This window comes from Numida meleagris, chromosome 1, assembly GCF_002078875.1.
Source record: "Numida meleagris isolate 19003 breed g44 Domestic line chromosome 1, NumMel1.0, whole genome shotgun sequence".
Classification (NCBI taxonomy): Eukaryota; Metazoa; Chordata; class Aves; order Galliformes; family Numididae; genus Numida; species Numida meleagris.
Genome location: NC_034409.1, coordinates 135211742 through 135237081, shown reverse-complemented (window position 1 = coordinate 135237081; position 25340 = coordinate 135211742). Strand labels below are relative to the sequence as shown.

Below are 25340 nucleotides of genomic sequence, written 5' to 3'. Positions count from 1 at the left end.
AGAAAAGAAAAGAAAAGAAAAGAAAAGAAAAGAAAAGAAAAGAAAAGAAAAGAAAAGAAAAGAAAAGAAAAGAAAAGAAAAGAAAAGAAGAAAAAAGTTGCAACGGTTTTATTTCCAGAGGTTCTGTTTCTCAGACTTGTGAAATGTATCACAGCCTGACTGTTGACCTATTACAACTGCTTGAAGACCTCAGCCAAAAATTCGGATACTGATACAGCAACATATAATCTGTTCAGTCTAAAAATAAATTATGATATTTAGGAAATAGTGTAAGATTAATTTATTTACAAATATTTCAGCCAGTTGTATTGTTCTAAAAGTTTGTTCTGAAGATTGAAGAATGACAAAGGTACAATTCAGATATTTTGGACGCAGATGATTTGCATATCCCTGAGGGTATTTTTAGTGTTGGCTTTTCCTTTTCTGGAAGCCTGTAATGTAACAATACCTTGCACCACTGTGCTGATGTGAGGATCAGCGGTTCATTAAAGGATAATCCTTGAGATAGTAGATTTACAAGGGTCACAGACACATTAGATTTGAGAACATGGTGAAACAGCAGTGGTGAAAGGATTGTCAAATATACAGAGAATATCCCCATAAGTGGGCACTACCATTAGTTTTGCAAGAAAGCATTAGTTCTGAAAATTAATTTCGTATGTGTAATTACTGCTCACAGCTGTTTAGAAAGTGGTATTATAGCAAGTTAGACTAAAATCAGTCAAAAGTTTTTATTTATTTTTTTCCATTTGAGATTATCTCACGGGTTTAGGCAGCAAAATTTATATTCAAAAATCCCTACATCTGTAAAAAAAAAACCACGAACACTGTAAATACCTAGTTGTTCTTCAGTTACTCAGCTATCTTCACTTGCACACAGTCTACATACATCCTTTCAGACTAACTCTCAGCTAATTCCTTCATTGTTAAAGTTGGACAGTTATCTACAGGGTTTGAAATAGTCTTTATAGAAAGAGAAAATGGCAGAAACAGTTTTACTTTTCCTCCATGGACAGTCGGTAAAGGTTCTCGCCCAAGTACTCTAGCCTCTCTCTTTGCTCAAGATCCTGGTACATGCCCTTAGGAACCTTGCTCAGGCCGTACACCAGCCCATAGAGGCAGCCTGCGATAGATCCCGTCGCTGCACTTTCTCCTGCGGGTTCAAGCAGAGATGCAAATTTCTTTTAGGGTCGCCTTTAAATACACATCTACAGCCTGTACAGCACAAGGGCAGAAGTACAAAGGCACTGATGGAAGGGACATGATGGCCGTGCTGTGTTAGTCCCAAAGGCTTGTAAGACCCCATGTCTTCTCCCATACCTAGGAAAGTAACACCAAGCCCACATGCAGTAATGCCTCTGTGATGTGTGCTTCTGAGCTAGAGCTGGTCTCTCTATCTCCTGGCCCCCATGGTACCTTTTCCCACAAGTTCATCTGATCACTTTGAGAATGTATGTGGACTTTTAGGGTTCACAACATCCTTTCTCAGTGTTTGAAAGGAGCATCTCCTTAGGTCTGTTTCATAGTTTTCACCCACTCTTTGTACTTGGTACCCCCTAGCCTTAGTAGTGGAAGAGGAAGAATAAGGTTGCCAGTGGCAAAGGCATGGCCAGCAGAGTGGATAAGATCACTGCTGACTGCATAGACTGACTGCTTATTTGGGCTGGGGAAAACCCAGTGCAAACCAACAGCTCTTGCAAGCAGAAAACCATTATTAAGAAAAAGGGAGGGAAGAGTAACTGCAGCAGTCTCTGCCATATGGAAAACACCACAGAATCATAGAATCATAGAATGGTTTGGGTTGGAAGCAGGCCTTAAAGATCATCCAGTCTCAAGCCCCTGCCATGGGCAGGGCTGCCCCCCACCAGCTCAGGCTGCCCAGGGCCCCATCCAACCTGGCCTTGAGCGCCTCCAGGGATGGGGCACCACAGCTTCTCTGGGCAGCCTGTGCCAGCGCCTCATCACCTTCTTTAGTTGGTGACATCTACGCTCTGGATTGGAGAGTGTGTCTAATGACACAGCAAAGCACTGCATGTTATTTAAATCATCCAACCATGTTAAGCAGCAACAATGCTCATTGTGGAGCTTGCAGATACTTGCTGGCTGTGCTCTACAGTGAGAGGCCATCAGCTTCCACCACTGTGACTGGGCAAAGACGAGCATGGGTGTTTCTGTGCTGGAATCATTGCCCATATCTGCCCTGGACCAGCAGTCTACAGGTGCCAGTGAGAGAATTACTTCATGAAAAGCCATAAAAATAATTTATTGTGTGCCTCTAAGATTTATCTGTCTGGCACTTGATTGCACACTGTACCATTTTTCTCCCTTACTTGGCTTCACTATATGCAGTTAAAACATTGCTTTGCCAAAGGCGCTAGTATTTCAGCAGAGCAAGATGCCAACCCTTTACTAAGTTATAGTGGATTTACTTTTCATTCACCTCTAGCAAAACCGTGGGACCCGGATGAAGTAATGTTTGACAAGGACCATAAACAGCTTGCATGGCAGCTGCTGCTCAAAGAATTTTTGACACTCCAGGGAGTCTGTGGAGTCTCCTCCTTGGAGATCTCCAGAAGCTGCCTGGCCATGTCCCTGGGCACCCTGCTCTGGGTGGCCTTGCTGGAGAGGGCTTGGGACAGATGGACCCAGAGATCCCTGTCCACCTCAGCCATTCTGTGGTTTTGTGACGGTGTAAAACCAGGGGATGTGGAAATAATCAGTGGCACAGCAGAGTGGTCAACAGTGGCTATTCATGGGTGGGAGGTCCTGAAGCACAAGGGGGAGCGGGGGCTGGGAGCCGCGGTCGCGCCCTCACCTCCGTGGAACATGGAGCGGTTGCAGAGTTCTGTCCAGTCCCCGCCGCACCCCAGCAGGGCATCGTAGGCGATCATTGGGGCATCGTGGCCCCGTCTCCCGCCTCGACCTTCGGAACTCCATCTGCGGTACGTCTGCGGGACAGATGGAGGCATCAGGGTGGATCCACAGAAAGGAGGATGTGCACTGCAGTGCCTACTCTGCATCTCACTTGCCTACCCTGTCCCTGTGCCCTAGGAGTCACAAGGAGGCATTTGCTACTCTTGATCTTTTCTTCTCTGGGTCTGTTTCACGGTGAGAAGATTGCTGGGCCCATTGAGGGGAAGCACCCTGCCAACTGCTGATAATTTTACTTGAGCGTATACAGCAAATGGGCTTCTGAGCTTTCTGATGGTGACTGAGTACAAAATGACTTCTTGCATGTTTAATTTTCCAGGAATAGGCTCCGCCACACTCCCAGTCTCCCCGCTGGTTGGTCCCTTCTGGAAGCAGTACATCTCTTCTAGGGACAGAGGACACCATGCCCACAGCAGAGACAAGGCACTAGGAAGGATGTGGAGAAACTTGGCAGGCCAGGTACTTGATGAGCCAAGAATGCTAAGAAGTAGCTGAAGACAGATTCTAATTGCACACCCTACAAGTCCTTATTGTTTAAAAATAAGGGTGGGAGAGGGTTTACATTATCAGTCCTCTTTCTGCCTTTGGGAAACGTTCTCAGCTTCTCTTGTCACAGGTATGCAAATGTTTCTACTTGCCAAGTTTTATGTGGAGGTTGAAGAAGCTCTGATTCGGTAATTTCTTTAGGGACTCAATTTGAGACTGTGTTAATTCAGGTCACTTTCTCTGACTTTTTCTTGCTGAGCCACTCTCTCACCTTTCATTGAACAACAATGAAAAAAACTTGCAGAAACATAAGAAAAATTTCTTCAACAGGAGAGGAAAGAAGGGAAGAAATTAACAAGACCACAGTGAGGTTTGCAAAGGACAGCTGGATTGTCTCTAGAGAAATGAGTTGAAGAAAACTGCCCAAAATCCACAAATGAACTCAAGACTCTGATTAAGTTTTATTAAAACCATAACTTTCCCTTAAAGGGAATTGGCAGCTTTAGTTCCTGGAGCTTTAGTTGCATCATGGTATGTTAGTTGTAGCTGTTTTCCTGGCCCGTGTATGAAGGTAAGCGCATGTACCTATTCACTTCCACCTCAGCCAATATATATTTTGTGATGATTTATTTGCATAGACGTTAAACAAGGCAGAGCTGAGTAATACAGCTTCACTTCATTCCCTTTTTTTTCGGACTAGAGGCAGCAGCTGTTTACTCTGCCCTCTGACACAAGCAAACTTCATAGCCTGATTCCTGCAGCTTCCATTCTGGCAGAGCAGCATGGACACAGGTGCAGTACTACCAAAGCAAGCACACTGACTGTGGAAGCGCTATTCTGGGCCAGCAAGCCAGCGTCTCAAGTTTCGCCCCATTTAGCCCTCACGATCGCTGATGTTCTGCGCACATCTGATGTCACCTCACTTTGCTGGGGATTCCTTACTTGAGGGAGAGCACTCCTTGGGACTGATCTGCTCCAAGGCAGAGTTTTTCAAGCTTTTCAAAAGGGCAGAACCTTGCACCTCGGTGTAGCTCTGTGACTTGGAGATAGCCCATCTTCCCTCGGCAAGGGCACGTAAGACTGGCAGCAGAGAGTGAATGGGTGCAGGTGTAACAAGGCTGTCCCTCGTGCTGAAGGAACTGGGCTCCTGCCAAGCCCTGGAGGCAACTCCCACATCCCCTCCTTGCTGCCAACCTGTGGTTGGTCATTACAGCCACCTCCTACCAACATCTGATAACCCACCTCATACTTATACATTCAAGAAGGGGTAATTTGGCTTTTTTTCCTCTACTTTTCTATTTATCTCCAAATTTAATCTGTACTTGTCTATACAGAATGTGATCTTTGCTGCTTAGCAATCAAAGCACCATTTTTTTCTGAAGGGAAATTGCCTTTGCAATATACTCGGGTCGGTCCACGCCACATTTGAGTGCTTCACTTTCACAGCTCCTGCAGCTGATGTGTGCCCTCAGAAAGGGGCCTCTGCCCTGGCAGAAACATGCCCACGAGACCTGCTGCCAAGAGGGCTGCCAGGTATTTGTGGTTTATTCGCTGCCTGCAGGGAGGCCATCCACTATGCTTCCAGACACAAAACGGCTGGGAGGGAGTGAAAAGTAAAGCAGTCCGGGGTAAAAGGCAGGCAAGTCAGTTGTCTTTTCCTTGCTTATTCTTTCCATGGCTATCAACATGCTCAGTTTGTGAGCAAAATGGGACTTCTGCCAGACTGTGATCTCCGCCTGATGGTACAGTCTGAGGGTCAAGCAACATTTTCCTTTCCTATGCATCAAAATGGATAATACAGTAGGTCAAACTAGTTGGGTTAGGTCTGTGAAGATAAGTTTTGTTTCCGCATTAGGAATTCATTCAGTTCTCTCTTGAAAATGGTCATGGGGAAATATTGATCAGTTTGATCTCCCATAAAGCTCTACAAAGACTCCAGCAATGCTAGAAGGAACAAAAAAAACTAGTAACAAGCTTGTGGGACTGAACCGATAAAATAAAAATGGAAGACCTAACACTCATAATTAAAGGAATTTTTTTACATCCCAGAGTCAATCTAGCTTCCACTGGCACTTTTCACTGCAGAAACGAACACCTAAAAATATACAAAGTGGCTTCTCAAAATAGGGCTGTGTTTTTATACTCTGGAAAAGGGGATTGATTTATGGGGAAGGGTGACAAGAACCACATACTTAGTTCTTAGCTGCTAAGTAGAGAACATTGAGAGGTGCCAGCAAGTATCAGAAAGTTGTAAACACCAGGGAAGAGGAGTCATTATTTATCAAGTTATAACTTGAATTAATGAGGCAAAAGAAAGATCGCAGGTATTGTAAGGCAGTATCACATAAGAGATGGTAAAAAAAAAACACTTGAGACATCTAAAACTAGCTGTGGCACTGCTGGTGTTTGCAGATCAGTGCTTAGGAGGGCTGTCTTCTGTTCAAAGGACCTTAACTCCATTAACCCAGCTCCATTAGGAGGCATTTCTGTGGGACTTGGGGACAGCTCCATTAGGATTTCAAGAGAAACCAGCCGGGTGTCTGTCTTTTCCACTTCAAGTAGCCGTGGCTGACAGGCGTTCACTTACAAGCCTTATACCCATGCTGAGAATCACCACATCTGACATTAGGACTTCTCCTCCCATTGTAGGAACCTTTAGCACCTCAAGACTGACTGCAGCTGTTTTTTTCACTAACATGTACCCACACCAAGGACAGGAGTTCTTTACACTTCCTTAAAATTTTAGCAAAAATAAAGATTTTCTCTCTGCTCCAGCACTGGAAACATTTGTAAAGTACAGGTGCATCCCATTGAAAACACCTCGCTCATGACAGAGCCTTTCTGGGCACTATCTGAAGTCACAGTTACCTTTTCTCTCTCCTCTGCGTCATAGTTGTCCGGAAAGACGGCTTTGTTCTGGTTCTCCTCATTGATTTCTCTCTCCTCCAAGTAAAACTGCCACTTGGCTTCGAAGTAAAACCAGTGCTCCTGATATTCTGAATGCAAAAGAAATTAATGATGTAGTATTGCATCTTGGCAACATTTTCATTTCTATTTAAATAGCTTTTCAAGAAAATGATTGCATTGACTCATCTGAAAATCTGGGTGTTTTTCAGTAACATACATTAAACAGGCATATATAGTGAGTATGCATTTTAATATGAAGTGGTATATCCAACTGGAAACAGCAGATGTGAAAGGGAAGAAAGCATTTGCAGAATCTTATGCTATTTTTACGACATATTAGAATGACATTAAGAGACACCAAGATAAGATTTGGAGAACTTACAGATAAACAGTCTCAGAAAAAGGCAAAAGTCAAAAAATAAGAGAGAAAATGTCAATTCTGTGCCAATTTTTGTATTCTTTTACTATGATTAAAGAATACCTAAAAATGCTTACAAGCCTGAAATAAAATTACCTCCCACCTCAGTTTTTTATTCATACGTTTTCTCCAGGATTTCTGTTCATGACTGTGATCTTTCAGGAAAGGGCAGATGGAAAAGACCAAAATTTCCATTTGCATATATTATAATCCTTATTAAATGCAGTAAAAAAGGATAAATAACACACATATCTGCATCCATACAAATAAGCCAATTTTAATAACCACACATCTTTCTCCTTTTTAATGTCACTTTGGGAAGAATATCTCTAATGACTTTTAACTTTGTGCGTGTGAATACTCTTACTAAATTCAGCATGTTTTCAAGCCAATGCTCAACCTTTTATAAAGGCTTGAAAAGGTACGAAGTCACACTGAATAGATATACACACCTGTGCAGAATTTAAGACTGAGTGAAAAGGCAGATGGGAGCCAGGAATCACAAATCGGTGAGACAGACAAGGCTGCTAAGTATGCCAAGGCAAACTGGTGATTCAATGTGGGACTACTTGTGTGTAGGTTAAAATATGATCAATTCTTGCTGCTTTTTCCTTGGTTCTGTCCTGCTTGGTCATTCAGTGCTGTAACTAACTGAGAAGCATACACACAATCAAAACAGTTTTCTGAAGGATGTAACCTACAGAGAAAGGCAGCGAGTTGGGGTTGTTCAGCCTGGAGAAGAGAAAGCTCCAGGGAGACCTTATTGCGGTCTTTCAGTATTTAAAAATGGCCATAAGAAAGATAGAGACCTTTTACATGGGCATCTAGTCACAGGACAAGGGGTAATAGTTTTAAACAGAATGTAAATTGATTTTGGATAGATATGAGGAAAAAAATTCATATTTCAAATTTCAAAATTATTCACTATTAAGGGTGGTGAGGCGCTGGCACAGGCTGCCCAGAGAAGCTGTGGTGCCCCATTCCTGGAGGCGCTCAAGGCCAGGTTGGATGGGGCCCTGGGCAGCTTGAGCTGGTGGGGGGCAGCCCTGCCCATGGCAGGGGTTGGGGCTGGGTGGGCTGTGAAGTCCTTTCCAATTCAAACCACTCTGTGATTCTATGATTTTTCTTCTTTTCCTAGAAGGCTGTACAGGTTTCTCTCTTAACAAATTGAGATCTTTAAAGCAGTTCAATGCCATGTAAACAAAACCAGGCTGCCTTGTATGATCCAATACCTTCATGAGGTGGTAGATCAGTAGCCCCATACAGGGCTGAACCTCCAGCCACCAGCCCCATATATGTGGGAATGTACGTTTGCCCTTCATATGAGCCCATGCCCGTTTTGCCTGATTACAAGGAAGCTAGCTGTCAGAATTATAATAAATAAGCTGTCCAGAAGAAGAATGGAAAAGCACTTAGCCATTCAGCCAGAGAGTATTTCAAGTGAAAAAATATCTCATGAAGATAAACCTTATTAGCTGAAGAAAACTACCAAAACCCACCCCACTAGCTGGTTCCGAAATTACTTTTAAATATATGGATGAGCTGACAGGTTGCTTTGTATTTTAAAGCAGACATTTTCCACTTTCCTGTTTCCCTCGTGTACATAAAACATGAAAACCTCATAGATGATTGTTTTCTATCTAGTATCTCAGTAAGCAAGGAAAAGTGATTGTTCCACTGCAGAGGCTCAGAAATGAAGGGGGAAAGGAGAGGCAGGAGATTTTGGTTGCATGGACAGCCTGTGGCATGGTTGGATATCTCAGCCATCAGCCACACTGAGGTTCTGCCCCATTTCTTGCGCCCAGCTGGAGGCTAGAGTCACATGTGGATCCATGGGCTATCTGGAGAGTAAATATAACTGAGTAACAGGGAGGGGTGTTGAATCGAACCCTCCACGTCTGAGCATGGTGTTTATTATCCAGGGAGGGTAAAGCCGCCAAGAAGTGTTTTCTGAAACAGGAGGACTCTGTTTGGCAGGATGTCTTTGCAGTGCATCTCATCAGGCAAGGAGCTTAACTTTAATGCAGAAGTCTTATCTTGCTACCAAAATAGGACGAAGCTCAACAATACGGACATTGCCCGCACAGCATGCCTCAGGAGTCCAACACACATACCTCCATGCAGAGGGGTCCTGCTCTGGTGGAGTGACAGGAACCTGCTGGAAAGTCATTCAAAGAGGATCTCACTCACACTAATCCTGCACCTGCTCCTCATAGGTCTGGTCTAAAAAAATCTTAGTGTGCAATGAGACGCGGGTGAAAATGCAATGTCTTTCAGGAAGGCTCCCTGCTTCTTTCAGGTTTTAAAGCAGTAGCTTTCCTTCCCAGGTAAATCTTCATTTCTGAGTGCTCTTGAGTAATTTTCTCCAAAGAATTCAGTCTTTCTCAATGGTTGTCCCTTGAGATTAACAGGATTATCTCTTTCCTCAGTGTTTTGAATTGTACTCATCTGTCCACAGCAGGTCTCACTGTTGCAATTGCTTCACTCTCAGGTAAGAGGGAACTAAAGCACCTCTGTCCTGAAGACCACATACGTCTGTGGCATAGCAATATCAAGTTTGGCAGTTGTGGTCTACTCAGTTGTTTTAAAACAAAGATACAAGGCATTGTGTTTTAAATACTTGTTCAGAACAGCTACAAGTCAAATCTGCATCTGTGGTCAAAAGCTAACTCATTGTCAAGAGGCACCTGCAAATGAACTTTTCCTGGCAAAATGCGTGAAAACACAGTGGATTTTCTTATGGAAGATACTGGACTGTGTTAATGGATGGAAAGAGCTGAATAATTTATATTTCAGCAATATGTTTGCCTAACAACCTGCTAATTAATAATTCGTCTTTCTTTCCCTGTCCACAATCTTTGAATGTATTTCCTAAAGATAAAATTGTATGGTGTAGTCTTACCATTGCTATTTTCTTTGTATTTTTGCCACCAATATATTGGGCACCTAACAGGCGGTACAAGAGGAAGGCACCAGCTGCAAAGAGCTTATAGCCTAAGCAGATGATGCAGGAGGACAGTCTGACGGGTTGTGAGGTGAGGGGAGAATAGCAAGAATGGTGAAACTGGGCATTTCTTTGGAGTCTTTCCAGCCGAACACCCTTTGAAGAAAATAACTCTTGTTTCAGACATTACCTGCCATGTGACGAATGGTCTTCTTGCAGTATTCCTCTGCCATCGGCACAACCTTCATCATTTCTCTTCCCCACTGCACCAGGGGCTTCCCTTGAATTGCATACGCCACAAAGAGAGCCGTGCATAGGGAGCCTAGAAAGCCTGGAAATAATAGATAAATATAATTGCCACCATGTGATCTGTGCTTGTGCCGTCCTTGTCACATCCCTAGTAAAATCATTAGTAGGATGCCTCTTGTCTGTCGGGTAGATTAACAAATGCACATAACCTACCACTGTCTGTTTACTGGCTGGCTCTTGGCATGTTGAGATTCTTGGCTAACACATGGTTCCCAGTGGTTTATGACTTATTTATTTTGCACAGAAGGGAGATTCTGTTCTTGGTGGTGTAACTCGACAGAAATTGAGGTAGGGCTCGAAAATAAATACCATCCACTAATGTGATACTGAAAATCTTCTAATTGAAGTCACATGGAATAAAGGACTTGCACAAAAGTATTCACTTAAAAGCTAGGTCGCTTTGCATATGGAGTCATTCAGCTCAGTGGATCTGACACTATTTCTGGCTTATTTTACTCTAGGGGGACAAATCCATTTCATCTAGTTAGATCCATTATTTTCTTTGGGCTGTGTTTGCCTTGAAGAAGCAGTTGTCTAAGTAAGATATGTTGTCTGCATGCCTATGCAGGTATTCCTCTTTGGATACAACTATATTTAAAGAGAACTTTCTATTAATGGGCACTTAAATTTTCCGTGATGTCAGAAACAGAGAAGCTTGTTTCTCATATTTGCTTGTGATCTCAGCATTTTGTCCAATGCAGCAAAACCAACACATAGCAACATGCAAAAGAAGGTTAAGAAAAGAGCTCTGTCACACAGGTAAGCCCTGGGTGAGCAGAGTATTGCTGTGTGTGCTTCTCTGGGTGCATGGTTCAAAAAGCATTTTCTCATGCACAGAGGTAAGCATGAAGTTGGTGTGTTTTTCTGAAGGCAAACGTAAATTATTTTAGAAGGTTACAGCTTCAGAGCAGATGATTACTACTTCTCCCCACCATAAAACCTTTATTACCAGGTCAGGCCAAAGGCACAAATAGTTGTTTCCAGAATCTGGAAAAAAAAAAAACAAAAAAAACCCAAAAACTACAGGCAGAGACAGCAAAAATGGTCTCACTTGAACAGACAGCATCTAACCGAGCTGCCACAAAGATCCTTAAAAGTGTCTCATTCAGCATGAGGTGGCTGCAGAGGGTTTTGAGGGCAAAGCCAGGGACCAGGATGGGGAGTCAGTCCTATATCCATCCTGACTGATATCTCAGTTGGGTTTTTCCAGTCTCTGACTTAAGAGATTCACAGCTAAACGTTCCTTGGTACCTTTTAGGATGTTCGTGATGTCCCTCATCCCTTTCCACTCCTCTTCTCACTTCCCCCTGCTGTGCCACTTGTCTCCTTTCCAGCAGAAAAATCCTTCTGGACTTCTCCTTGTGCAGAAGGCATTTGATACTCCTTACTGCCATTTTCTGGCTCAAGTTAAGTTCTTTTCTGAAGTGGGATACTCAGACCTACAAGCAGACTTGTTGCTAATGAGCCATGGATCTTGTATGTTGCCTCAACAATATTCTCTACTTTGCTTTAAATACTTTTCCTTTAATCTTATGCCATCCTGATGGCTTTTCTGACTGCTTCAGAGCACTGAGCATGTTGAACCTGTCACTCTTCATTATAGTTTTATTTACTGCTCTTTAAAGCAAACTGAATGAATACATGCTTAAGCAGCATGAAACTATCAGATTGACAGACTTGGATATTCAGAGCAACATTAAATCTAATTATTTATGTTTTTCTTAGATAATAATTCAGATTGTGTCCTAAAATGCGTGGAGTTGGAATTTTTTGGCTTCCTACCCTTACCTGCAGCAATCAGATGTGACAAGACCTGTCAACAGAAGAATGTTATTATCCTCTGAACCATAAACTCACACAAACAGTGAGTCACCCAGAAGTACATGAATCCTGAGATTTGATCAGGGCAAGTGGCATGAATATGCTTTGGGTGAGACAAGGTGTGTTTCGTTATTGGGATTTTAGGAAGGAACACTCCTATGTTTGAGGTTGCTATTTGTATAATAAACAAGCTCATAGATAAGCTTGTATAAGTATACATACATATATAATCCGAGCAAAATTCAAACCCAGGCTTGGAGTCTGCACACAAAAGCTGCTAAACCAAGTGGTTTTACAGGAGCTGTGTTAGTCCTCCCAGAAGTGAAAAGCAGCTGTGGGCACTTCATAGAAATGCTATGTCTGCAGACATTACCTGTAGGGTGGTTGTGAGTCATTCGTCCGCACTCAATGCTCACTTCAATGAGTGACTCCAGCCTCTCTGGCTTCCAGTAACGCATCCCTAAGCACATTGCTTTTGTAGATGCTCCAAAACCAGAACCTAGAGTAAAACAACAATGCTAAGCACTTAACAGGAGATTGGTGGCACATAAATGTGTTGATACAATCAGAAACAAATGCATTCTACTAATTCAACACCTGTGTGGGAGCTCTGCACAAAGCAGGAAAACAGCATGCAAAGCAAGTTACATATTTTGAAAGGAACAAGTTTGAATGTTTTGAAAGTTTTACGCATGTAATTTTGCCTCCACACAGTCATTCTGATTTTGCCAATTCATTCTAATACCAGTAGATTCCAGTATATTCTACCACTATATTCCAGTATTCTCGAGTGCTATGAAGAGCATAGCAGGTATCAAAGAGCAGCGTGCTCTCCTGTTACCAGTGTTTGTTTGATTCAAACTCTCATGTCACTCTCACTGATCTTTGGCTGACACCTCTCTTTTCTTGCTCTAGATGCCAGCACTGGGAACAGCACTCTGCCAAATAGGTACGCTTTTACTACGCCCTTATTTCAGTAGTCATCATGCTGAGAGCACATTACTAAAACTCCTTCTATGACTGTCACAGCTAATCTTACAGTTTTATTGCATGTTTCCTTCTTGAGAGCCCCACAGGTAGTTCACAAAATAGCTTCTATTTCTTGAGAAAATAATATGTTGCAAAAACAAACTAAAGAGTACAGAGCCAAATCCTTCAAAGTTAGAAGTCAGAACTGAGGTTTCCTGTGCAAATTGATGTCAGTTCTTTTGCACATACTCATCATGGTACTGCCTGAATTTACTGAGCTTTTTGTTGGGAATTTCTGCCTCATGCAGCGCAGAGATTATGTGTTGATAATCCAGCCTTTCTTTTAAACCTCTGCACTGAGTATATGATGCCAGGTGTTTTATCTTTTAAACAGTTCACTGAATGCAGAGCTAAATTTACTAATTATTTTCTCTGCAGTACTTATCACAGCAATATCAGGATCCCACTGAAGTTTTAATGAGCTTATCTTCACAAGATACCACTGAGGTGATTATCTCCTCTTCACAGCTGGTGAGCCAATGCCCAAAAAAGCATTTACTCATTGCAGGCACTCATTCCGAGATGGACAGGGTTCGATTTTTCAAAGTACTTAGCATGTTTTCAGCACTGCCTTCACTCACTCACACTTCCCAGCAACTTTGGGTAGAGCTGAGAGCAATTAGTGTTTCCCTACTTGGCCCCTGGTAGATAAGGGGAAATATTTATGCCACCTAATTTTAGCATGTGTGGGACCTACATTAGGAGCACATTCTTCCTGTCTTTCCCAGACAAGCAGCAAGGAAAAACATTGTCAGCCAGTACGATGGCACAGGAGGAGCAATCCACAGGCCACAGTGAAGCAGCAGATGCCAAGGAGCCAAGGCCAGTGCTTTGGACTACTCCCTCCAGAGGAACCCTCAGCTGCTCTCTGGGCTGTGCCTGCTTTGGCTCTCCTAGAGCACTGCTTTCCTTTCATTCTCAACCCAAATGACCACTGCTTGTGTGCTCTAAGATCATGAGTGACATTTCTTCCCTTCCTCCTGGGAGTCCAACACGTAAATTTTGTGCACAGTAACTTCCACTTCTGTCACCTTGATTTAACACGAAGGGCAGCCTAATGGTCAAATATCAAACAAATGCGGCATGAAAGGATTTTGCCAAATACTATTTTATTCTCTGCAGGCTTGGAACTTTCTACCCTATCTCTTACAAGCTGTCCTGATAATAATAAAAAAGACCTCACCAGGACACCCTTGGCCAATCCTCTTAATGGACACTTGTCTTGCAAATGACACTATGCTGCAAGTGCAGTGTCTGGCTGCAGATATAAGCGCCTACCTGTTCCAACAAGTTGCATAGACACCACAGGAAAGAAGTAGTACAGAAATCCTGCCTTCTAGAGCACCAGTCAGCTTAACCGGGAGAATGTATCTTCTGCTTGCAAGAACAAATTCTTCATTAAACGATCTCAGTATCAGGGCTCCGTTTTAAAGGCAGTTATCTTCAGTTTTTCTATAAATGATCTGGATGCAGGTCTTGAATGAATTCTAAGTAAGTTCAGATGACTCTGAACTGGGGGGAGATCTTGGCTCCCTCGAGGAAGAGGGGCCTTGCAGAGATCATGAGAAATTAGAGGACTGGGCAATCACCAACTGCATGAAGTTTAACAAGAGCAAGTGCTGCGTTCTGCTCCTGGGATGGGACAACCCTGGATCTATGCACAGACTGTGGGATGAGAGCTTCTTGGTGTATTCAAAGAGGAGGATAAACTACAGTCTGCAGGTCTGAAAGTGCTTGGCTTTGCAACTTCGTTGTGTTCCTCCAGTTTATAAAACTATATTAAAACCTATTGCAGAATTAAATAAGCAAACTCGTTAACAAATAATTGCACCGTGTGGAATAACATTAAGCCTGGGAAGGGCTTCAGATTATTAGTAGCTATTAGCTCCAATGTATCAATATCTTCCATTCAAATCAGTGAAGCAAGGGGCAGCAAGTCTGGTTCCTGCCAGGGGTGAGATACAACTGTTAGATCATAAGGTCTGTCCTCTGAGGTCAGAATAAAGGCCAGTCTAACTCTGACATTGGGGAATAGAGAGAAGAGAAAGAGTAAGAGTAAAAGAAGACTATAACAACATAGTCCCTTTGTACTAACTAAGCTGCTGACAATTTGGTCCCCTGGTTCAGGAGGCGGCTGCTTCTTCATTCGTCTGCTTAGGACGCTTGATGGATTTTCCTTGAGTGAATTTGCCAAGCTATTTTTCGAACCCATAGGAATGTTATCATCTACAAATTCCCATTGAAAAGACTTGTCCAGCTTAATTAGTTTCTACATTAAGTCCTCCCGTTTACTTACTTGGAACTCATGACTGGTTGGTTTCATTTGAAATGCCTAATTCTGTTCTGGAGGAGACAGTGAGTTTTCTCTACCCATACTAAAGTTCTCCAACCTATCTATGATTTTACAGATCTACCTCAGACATTCGTAGCTACAAAAGCTGTTGAGTGTGCTGGAAATCCAAAGACTTCATTTACAGCATCTCCTTAGTCCTCTGGTTTCTTGACTATTGCATGGACTTTCTAACAGATTTACGAAAAGTAACTTTTCTCTACAATGCTGCATTCTCTTTCTGCAAGAGCTTACTATATCATCTTCATTCATGCAGTACATTATTCTTTGTTAGTACGGAATATCTCAATGGATTTTTCCTCCCTCTACATACGTAGAATAATGAAGATCAGCTTAATGTCTACTAAGCTCTGAAGAGAATGCATCCTTTGTGACTATGGTTTGTTCATTGTGAAAACTCAGAGCTCAACTCCTTTTACTTCCTGTCCCTCTGCAGCTTATCCTTCTCTTCATTTTTGTTCCCCAACTTTCTGCACTTAATTTAAACCTTTTCCTTATTAATGCTTGTCAATGACATAATGTGGATATAAGCTCTTAAACTGGAAGGTGTTGGACAGACTTGGACAGCTCTTTTGATGGTCACAGGAATCCCATCACCCTTTAACATAATTTGAGTACCTCTTCAGTGAGCATGCCACTTTGCCATGGCAAAGAGACACACAGGACACTTTAATGTAAGAGGTCGATGTGCTGCCTATACCCACACAAAGCTGAGCAGAAGGTCGTTACGTGAGCAGTTTGAAATTATCTAAGCTCCAGTTTCACTGTTCCATGAAGGCTAGCACATGAAGTTTGCAAGAAATGGGATGACATAGAATGACCACCAGAAAAGAACATTTTGGTACCAGTCCATTCAAGATATCACCTGACATTGAGCAATATAGATTTTTCTTGCCTCAAATGGAAGTTTGTGGAAATTCAATGTAATAGTAAATAACGTATGAGATGTTGAGAGTGGTATTCGTTGGGACCAGATGGAGACAGTGCGTTACAACTGCTGGATCTGAAGGAACTCCTTTTAGATGGTTCTATCCCAGAGCATCCCAAGAGCAAACATTCAGCCATGGAAAGCTGGGGAGGAAGAAGGCTGAAAGCAAAACAGCAGTGGGCTGGGGAACAGCTGTGTCCTGCTGCTGGAGGTGTCAGGAGCTGCTCAGGGCCAGCAGCGGCTCCCACTATTATTTTGACTGAATGTTACTCGTTGTCAGTCAGAAAGCATAGGATGACTGCCAAAGGGGCACATTCTCAGATCTGCCCAGCAAATGGCTGGTGGGCAGAGTAAAGCAGAGGGGAGCCTTCCCCACTCAACAGCTACAGTCATGGCAGGGGCTGGGTGAGAGCTGTTTTTCTGTCGAATAAAACTGCCTGCAGAGATCCAGAAATAGCTGTGGCATGGTGCTGCTGTGTTTTTGTCACAAAGTTGCATCAACATACAATGCTGTTGAGCAGCGTCCGTACATACCGCAGTAGTACTGTGTCACACTGACACGGTGCAACGCCTGTATGGGCAGCCACGGCCTCTGCAGTCTTGATTTCAAGATTAGTGGCACTGCTCAGGTGTACGAGTGCACACAGCTGCATGTGTGCTAATTAGATGGAAGTAGAAATTCTGTTCATCATAAAATGAAATGATTGCAAAGAGAAAGTAAGGGTCTTGGGAAGGGAAATGGTGCTGGAAATATTTGGGATTGTCAGCAAAACAGCTGTAGTTCCTGGCATTGCAACTTCTTGAAGAAAAGTAACGTATGACTGAAAAGATCTGCCTCTACAAACATTTAAATGATTAAAAAAAAAAAAAAAGGCAGAAAATATTTCTTAAAATAACCATTAAACTCAAGGACAAGGACCTGGACCCAGAGGCATGGAGCCAAGGACAAAGTCTCTTTAAATAGATGTTAAATGGGGAAGGGTGCGTTTACGAGAGGACACTGTGCCCTAGAGCAGGAATTCCTGGCAGACCTCTTGCCATCCCCAGGCAAGCATGGAAGCGTTTCAGGGGCAGTAACTTCTGACATCAGGGAGAAAAAGAAAGCAATTTCCCAATAGCCCCAGATCTTGAAGGCGTGTGTTACCCAAGCCAGCATCTATGAATGGAAAGAGGTACGATACCCTTTTCATTGAACGGAGTGTGCCACGCCAGGAGGTAGTTATCGGGCTTTAGCTCCCGGCAGCCCTCGATGGTTGCGGGGTCTGGCCGCCTTCCCGAGAGCTTGTCCACAGCATCCACGTAGCGCTTCACCAGCTCGCGGTACAGGTCCTCCAAACACCAGTAATCTGCTCAGAACAGGAGCGAAGGCTGTCACGTGAATGCAGAATAGTGAGAGAGCACTGACAATAAACATGGAAGGCTAGTTATACAGTTAATGTATGTTCCTATTTCTGCTTCCTCTAAACTAAGTCACAGCTACTACGAACAATTTTGCAAACCATGAGAGCAGGCTGGAGAGAAAACATTCTTGTCTCCCTGTTCTTACCTTTTCCCGCTATTCTTTTCACTTTTATTTCCTAGAACTGAACAGACAAAGGTGTTCTGCTCCCTTCAGCAGCTGCTGGGCATCTTTTTCTGCCTTGGATGTGCAGTGCTGTCCAGGCCTTGCTGCATTGACCTGCTGCCTTGGTGCCAGCTGCACCCAGCTTGGTCCTCCTCCGTGCTCATCCGCAGCCATGAAGCCTTGCCCAAGGAATCCCTGCCACGCTGAACCTACTCTGTTTCTTCAGTCTAACTGCTGCTTTGCGCTGCTGATGCCCTGCTTTGTACTGAGGAAGAGCCTTTACTGAATCCTGCAAGTTCATAGTCAGCAGGAGCAGAGGAGGCTGCCAGCCAGCTATAGGTTTTCTCTGTACTCAGTGAGTGCTCTGACATGTGGTTTGACTATGGATCAAACAACACCAGGGGAAGTTCTTCTAAAAACTTCATTTCATCACATATCAGTGATTTCTTGAAATCTACAGAAGCATTTAAATTTGGGAATAAATTTTGAACCCCATCAGCTACAAATTCTCTGAAGTGACATTTTTGCAGGTAGGCAAATAAAAAAGATGCAAAGTAAAATGAAATTTCCCTTCCTTTCACAAGAAAAAGCCCTATCAATTGCACTGGCCATCTCACGTACAGTCCTGGAGGAACAGGATGCTTTCAAACTGCCAACTCTTTCCAGATTTAGGAATCAGGTGTCAGCTTATAGGGATGTGAGCCAAGAGCAGGATTTACCGCCCGGCACCTCCCACAGGAGCTCTGTCCCCAGAGCTGGGGTCCTGAGCCCACCGTGGGGCCTACATGTGGGGCCTCAGCCAGTAGGCCGATGAGACAGGCTCGTTCTTTAGGCGGGAAAACTCAGTGGCTTTAAACTAAGAGAGGGAACATTTAGGTTAGATGTTGGGAGGAAATGCGTTAGTCAGAGAGCGATGAGGCGCTGGCACAGGCTACCCGGAGGGGCTGTGGGTGCCCCATCCCCAGAGGCGCTCAAGGCCAGGTTGGATGGGGCCTTCTGCTCCCCCAGGGGGTGAGCGCAACCAGCCCAGCAGATTGCTGCATCCCCTCTGCAAGGAGAAGATGGCTGCAGGAGTAGCCCTCCCTCCCTTCTGGGAAGCAGAAGAAAGGACTTGCTTTCCCCCACTCATGAATGTTGCCCTGAAATGAAGATTTCTCACTAAAATTCCCTTCTCCTGCTTTTTGTTTTCTCACCAGCCCACAGCAGCATCTTTTTTTAAAGCCTATCTGATCAGGACAAAGAAACAAGAGCACAAGATAAGCACAGGTGATGAGAATTAGCAAGACCTTTCTTTCTTCAAAGAGGGCAGTTCTCCTGCCACGTGCAAGATTTATTACTATACTCATCGTCCAACCAGCTTGACTGTTTAGAAGTTATGGTTTTGGAGAGTTCAACAAGCAGGAAACATATGATATGTATTTAATCATAGCCTATATTCAGAAATATGTTAGTCATCTTTGTTCTTGATAGGCTGACATCTTGGCCTTATCTTTAGTGTATTAGCTACCCCTTAAACCATTGGCCAGCTAGCAGCCAGGCATGAAGTGTCCGCCACACTCTTCAACTGATCTCTGCACCCTAAATTTAGAGCACGTTAGAAGCAAACAGAGATAAAGCAATGAAGCAGAAGCACATTCACTGACTATAAGAATTCTCAGCTGCACTGTCGGGTTCTGCTGCTGTTAGTTACCCAGTGCTACATGTGTTAAGGGAAATCAGATTTAAAAATCCGTTTCATTTGGAGGAGACAAAATGTTGCTGAAAGGCGGCTGTCTTCTGAAGAATTTCTGGTGGCAACCCAGATGGTCTCGGGAAGCCTTAGTTCAGTGGATAGAATGTTGATGATAAAAATATCACTTAGTCTGACAAACAGTACTACCTTATGAAAAAAGGTTTTCTCTCAAGCTGCTGTTATTTTAGAAGACATATTAATAACTTTCACCACTGTGATATACTTCATTATGAACATCATATTTTAGAACGTTGCTTGGATTAAAGGTGCAGAGCTCTCCCTACAAAGCAGCTTGCTCCTCTGCTGGCATTGCAGGCATAAGAGGAGATTGTAACGATTTTAGCCAGGACAAGATATCAAGGGTACTCCACCCCCGCCTGGAGCACAGAGCACAAACATGTTAGAAATGCACTCATGAAAGCTCTGATCTTTCATGGAAGAATTTCGGACAGGTTTCTTTCTAGTGGCTGTACCATTCCCTAATGTATCTAGTGTACAGATCATCTACTTAACAGTTTTTTTTTTTGTTCTGGACTTGCAGCTTTTCAAGTTGCTAAGCATTAGCCAGCTTTATAAACTGAGGGGAAGCACAGAGAGAGCCCCACCACATGTGAGAAACCACAGCTCCTCAGCTGGAGCAGTGGCCACAGGACCATGCTCATGGAAGAGATGAGCTAAAGCACATCATCATTCACGTCAACAGCATTTCTGACACACTTTATCCTGACTTGGGCTTATTTTAAGAAAAAGCAGCAACTCTACAGCTTTGTTTCTTTCCAGACTGCAGTTCCAAGTCCATCTTACCTACCTGTAATGACAGCCTCTGCTGTAGCCATGTGCATGAGCGTGTTGTCGCTTACTGGCCATTTGTCTGGGGAGAGCACCAGGTTCTCCAGCCCTCCGATTTCCTTCAGCTCCTGCTGGATTTTTGCACCTAAAGCATTGTCCTGTCGGGAGAAATTTCTGTAACCGAGAGCATCCCCTACCCCAGCCAGTACAAGCGCAGCCTTAAATTTATCCATCCCCAAGACACTTCTCACTCTCCACAGCCACGGGATCTTCCTTTGTTCCTTTGCCTCCGGCTCAGCTCCTCTGACACTTTATATCAGCCATTGTGTCACCCCGCGAGTGCTCTCTATAAGGCAAGAGCTTCCATTTCTGGCTCTGCAGATGCCGTCTCCTGTCTGGGACCCAATGGAGAGGAAATATTTCATAAGCCAGGGACTTTGCAGAGGCTTTGTTCAATGGAGCTGCAGGAGTGCGCCCACAAAGTGAAGTGTAAAAACTTTGTTTCTGCCACCCTGCACAAGAAGCCAGGAAATGCTGAGCCCTACCCCGTGCAAGTAACTCTACACCCAGAAAAACAGATGGCTTCACAAGGGTGTTTATTTATTAAATAACTTGCAAATTAATACATTTTCCTGCACTTTTCTGATAAGCTGCAGTCGGTCTCGCTTTCAGGGACTGACTGAGAAGCTGAAAGTGTGCAATAAGAGGGGTACCCAAAATCAGGAACTACAAGAATGATGGCTTAGGGGGCAAGAAAGCCCACCTAAGGTAAAAAGTGCATTTCTAATTCTGCTGCATGGCAATATTTTGTGAGCTACTTTCTTGCTGTTCCACCAGGAGTGTTTAGCTACTTCACTGCACCTCTGAACAAGCACTGAGTAAAATGCCAGCTTCAGTCCCACTCTGCTGCTGCCTGGCGAAGAATGACTTTTTCCTAAGGCAGAGCTTAGGTGCAGCCCACATTTGCACTCAGAAAGGAAACTATTTTGAAAGATGTATTTAAATGGCATCCTGCAAATCTCAGAAAGTTCACATATGAAGAAATCACACTTTGCAAGAACTGAGTTTTCTTAATACCATCCTTCTCAAGTTGATACTTGGAGAATTAAGCACTTCATTCTGCTGTTGCAGTTTTTTCTGTGCTGCTGCCAGGCAGTGTAAGAAAGGGCTCTGCAATTTTGCAGCCTTCTGAGCATATATTGACCGTGAATATGTCTATATAGGCTCATCATCTTCCTTCAAGGGTCTATGGAGACCAACCCAAATTGTGGTTCCAAGGCACCGCTCATGCTGCCCTAAAGAATCACAAATTACTGCCACTTTACAGACTGAAATACAAGCAGACATGCAGAAAGCTTTGACTTGAATGCTGTTGGCTTGACTGCAGTTTTGATAAAAGATACCTGGGGAAAGAGCTTTGTTTTCCTTTGATCTTTTATGGGAAGCGATCCTGATTGCTATTTAGAAGGAGAAGGGCAGTGGTGCAGAGGATGCATCCTGCTACCTGCCAGAATGATAAGCAGTTAATCACAGACTGGCTATTTGACATGATTACTAATAGTACTGTACTTCATAAGAAACCTTAACGCAGCTTCCAAGCACTTGGATGGAAGATAAGCTTTGCCATCCTCACTCTGCATTCTAAGAAATAAGAAAAAGCTGAGGAAGCAGCCTCTGTTGTTAGTACACTTGTCTTTTAAATATTAGGACATGGTTAAAGAAGTGCTGAGGTTTAAGAAGAGGACAGTAAGCGTGTGTTTCTTTGGTAGGAAAGAACAACTCTGAATGGAAAAAGCACAAAGCAAAGGACAGTTCTGCCTTATGTCCCAGGGGCACTGCACAGGGCAGAGGGCCATGAGCTGTACAACATGGCCAGGCAGCCTGCTCCACAGATGTCCAACCATGGGCATGGTGGTCTGAAAGGGAACACTCAGATGGAAAACTCACGCAAACACGTCTTACAAAAAAACTCTGGAAGCATAGGAGTTTCCAATCTGACATCTCAGTTACAGGCCCCTGTAGCCTGCTGCAGCACGCCTTTGGCACTCCCACAGAATATTGTCATTTGAAAGCACATGGAAAGTCCAACTCGCAAACCACCTGCTGAGGCACTGCAAGGAGGGGCCTTATCAGATGAAAGGTTCCTTTCTGGAAATGGGCAAAGCTATTCTTAGTTTTCCATTTATCTCTTCCTCTTAAGCGTGGCTGGCAGTTGTACTGCCCTTTTGCCTCCCGTGGACTTTACACTGCTGCATGCACACTCGACTGCTTGTAACATAGCCCAAATTAGGAACAAAGCCCTTCGCTAATGGAAATAAGGCTAGACTGACAACACAACAAAGAACTGAGCTTTTGTTTAATTTGTAAACTGTACACGATGTCCTTTTTATGTGCCACTTCCAGTCAACAGAGCATGAGCCGAGACGGCTGCCACCAACAGCCCTTCAGCATTTTCAGTAGAAGGCTACACCATAAGTGCCTGACCTAGGAGTCTGCCAGTCAACGCACTCAGTAGGAAATACCCTGGATTCAAATTTCACCCATTCCAAGGACAGAGCTGTACCCCAGAAAAGTACAGTTGATGCCAGACAGGGCTTCTCAACAGTTCTGTTTTCTGCTCCAGCTCCTGGTTAGACTTGAACCTATTCATTAACCCTCGCCAGATGTATCAGAGATGTAACGCTGTGACTACAGAAGGGAAGGGTTTCACTCTGGCACTAGCATCATGTCTTTAGGAACAGTAGTAATTATAGAACACATGCATTGAGACCCAGGAAAAAAACAAGCAAAGCCTTCACTTTTTTAATTACTTGGGGGAGCATCCTTGTTGCGCTGCTTCACACCATTGCCTTGAGAGAAAAATGTTCCTTTAATGCTGCAGCATGGACTCAGTTCTTTTCTACACTCTTGACAGAAAGCCTCTAACATCACATGAAGCATAAAGGGTTTGTCTAACAACAAATGGCAGAGCACAGAGCATCTCACTGCTTGTAAGAGGCACGAGAGAAAACACTGTGGGATACCAAGCGCCTATACAAGCCACTAAGAGGAAGCATCCCAATAATTAGAATCACTTATTAAAAACGAGAATGTCCTTAAGCTTCCCCAGGCCTCTCTCATTCAGAGGTGAACCCTGTACCGACTGATCTGAAATTTGGCATCTTGTGCATGTGGGTGTAGAGGTGGTTGCAGTCACAGACCCTTCTGTCAACAGCTCATAACAAAAAAGCCGAGCATCACAGGTGTCCTTCTCACCTTATTCTACGCAGCATGCTCTTTACAACACAAACGTCAGCATGCATGTTTTGGTGAGCACTTTCTTAAAAAAAAAAAAAAAAAAGTCTATTTATTGCAAAACATGACCTTTTTCACTTTCAGAAGGGTTGTGCCTCTTGATGTGCCAGGTGCTGGGTTGGCGGGAGCTGAAGCTACAGGTTGGAAAATGTATCATGCTCATCAGCAGTTTTGCTGTTACCAGGAGAAGGAAGGCACTTGCAGCATCACAGAGGCTGGAGAGAGATGCCACAGGGAAAGCACAGAGGACACCTTCTGTTTTGCTCCAAATTTTCAGAAGAGAACTAAGGACAGTTGAATACATACCTCTGAAGGTCTTTGCACAGACTTCTGAATTTGCTGCTTCGCCTGCAGAGCTCAGAACCTAGGACTGCGTGAGACTTTCCCTGCAGTTACATCTCTCGTTGTTGGTACAAACTGAGGATGCAAATGGGAAAGTTCAGTCGCTATCAGGTAGGCGTAGTGGATCCAGCACTGCAGCTAAACACAGCAAGCTGCTTAACTGCTTAAAGGTGGCACAGATGAACAAAACAGGCAGACATTTGTTTTCAGTATAACTGCTAAAAAAGTCAAGTTATACCCTCGCCCTCTTCCTGATGGAATAAAAATGCAGGAATCCAATAAACTAACTGAAACAAACAAAGAAATCCCACTAGCCTTTGCAAAGCTTCCAAAGCAGAAAGGTGACAAAACCATGCAGATATCCCACATGACTGACTTCGATCCTTTATATTCCAAGTCCCTTTATTCCTTTTTCCATTGCCACAAAATTCACACATGTACAGCTTACTCAGCAGCAAAGCTCCCAGGTGCATTGCACAAATGGATGCCTGCAGGTGCGTTCCTCTTGGAGTGACACACATGATAAATTACATTTAAATTTAGAATTGGCAAGTACAAATCCTATGGCTCGGTTTCAAATACTCTAGGATGTAAAACCAAACAACTTGGCAACAACTTTAATGAATACAAACAGCTTATCTAGGAACTAATACGGTACGCAGGGAACAACTTAAAGATTTCTGTACCATTTATAATTATAAATTGACCAGCCTACACATTACAAGTATATGAGCTAAGATACTAAGTCAGAGAGTGCTGTGAAGTACAGGCGTGAACGGTAGCAAATATTAGAATTCATAAGGAAGTCATCATCTGAAAGCAGTTTATTTGCATTTACTTTTATGATTGTTCAAGCTTGAACAATCCATATTCATAGGAAGGTAAAGTGCATAGGTGGTTTCAGGTGAGTACAAGACTAGGAAGAGCAAAAAAAATAAAATACTGCTACACTTTTACTCAGTCTTCTTCTGTTGGAAGGCTTAAGGTAGGCAAACAATAGCGTCTATATGGAAATGGAACACTGTGCTAAGCACCTTCTTCTTCAGATTAATAAGTCAAAAAGCCTCAAGCCACATGCATTTGTTATGCTCTACTTATTCTGAAACGTAAGAGGGTCGTGAGGTTGATTTGAAGGAGTTCTCAGCACGTACAAATGTTTCACAAGCTCTAGTGCTATGAAACTGTTTGATTACATCATACACCAATAGAATAAAGTATCTCTGCTCTGTTATATTATACCTATACATTCTAAGTGACACAGTGTGAACAGCAAGCACTCCACTGCTATTGGCTGAATAGAAGCAGTCGATGCCATGGGAGGTAACATTTATTCTCCAAAGCCTACAGGACAGACACAGAAATTACTATTTTAGAGTAAGCCTAGTAGAAAAATCAAATGCATTATAAAGAGCATCATACTGTTTTTAAATCTCTGTTGACTTCCATAGAATACAGGAGTTATGTACACAAATCCCCTTCTAAGAAGATGTAGTCAG

General features: G+C 43.4%; 1 protein-coding gene across 3 annotated transcripts; it reads right to left on the bottom strand.

Moving 5' to 3' along the window:
* On the bottom strand, nucleotides 266-24998 carry ADPRHL1 (ADP-ribosylhydrolase like 1). Of its 3 annotated transcripts, none has more exons than XM_021414761.1 (8): nucleotides 23809-24998; nucleotides 20228-20366; nucleotides 17305-17469; nucleotides 12190-12315; nucleotides 9877-10017; nucleotides 6286-6413; nucleotides 2816-2948; nucleotides 266-1153 (listed from the first exon to the last, which is right to left on the bottom strand). In XM_021414761.1, exons 2-8 carry the CDS (start codon nucleotides 20259-20261, stop codon nucleotides 996-998), a joined length of 885 nt encoding a protein of 294 aa, XP_021270436.1. In that variant the 5' UTR covers nucleotides 20262-20366; nucleotides 23809-24998; the 3' UTR covers nucleotides 266-995. The 3 variants fall into 3 exon arrangements, with proteins under 3 accessions (XP_021270436.1, XP_021270425.1, XP_021270416.1); XM_021414750.1 differs by lacking the exon at nucleotides 23809-24998 and adding an exon at nucleotides 20460-20779; XM_021414741.1 differs by lacking the exon at nucleotides 23809-24998 and having other exon boundaries at nucleotides 20228-20779.

Excerpts from the sequence above, each read along its gene's own strand:
- ADPRHL1 (XM_021414741.1), bottom strand. The coding sequence starts at position 20,441 with ATGGATAAATTTAAGGCTGCGCTTGTACTGGCTGGGGTAGGGGATGCT. Across the intron at positions 6,414-9,876 it reads GACCATTCGTCACATGGCAG|AATATCAGGAGCACTGGTTT; the intron begins GTAATGTCTGAA and ends TTTTGCATTCAG. Across the intron at positions 1,154-2,815 it reads CCGCTCCATGTTCCACGGAG|GAGAAAGTGCAGCGACGGGA; the intron begins GTGAGGGCGCGA and ends TTGAACCCGCAG.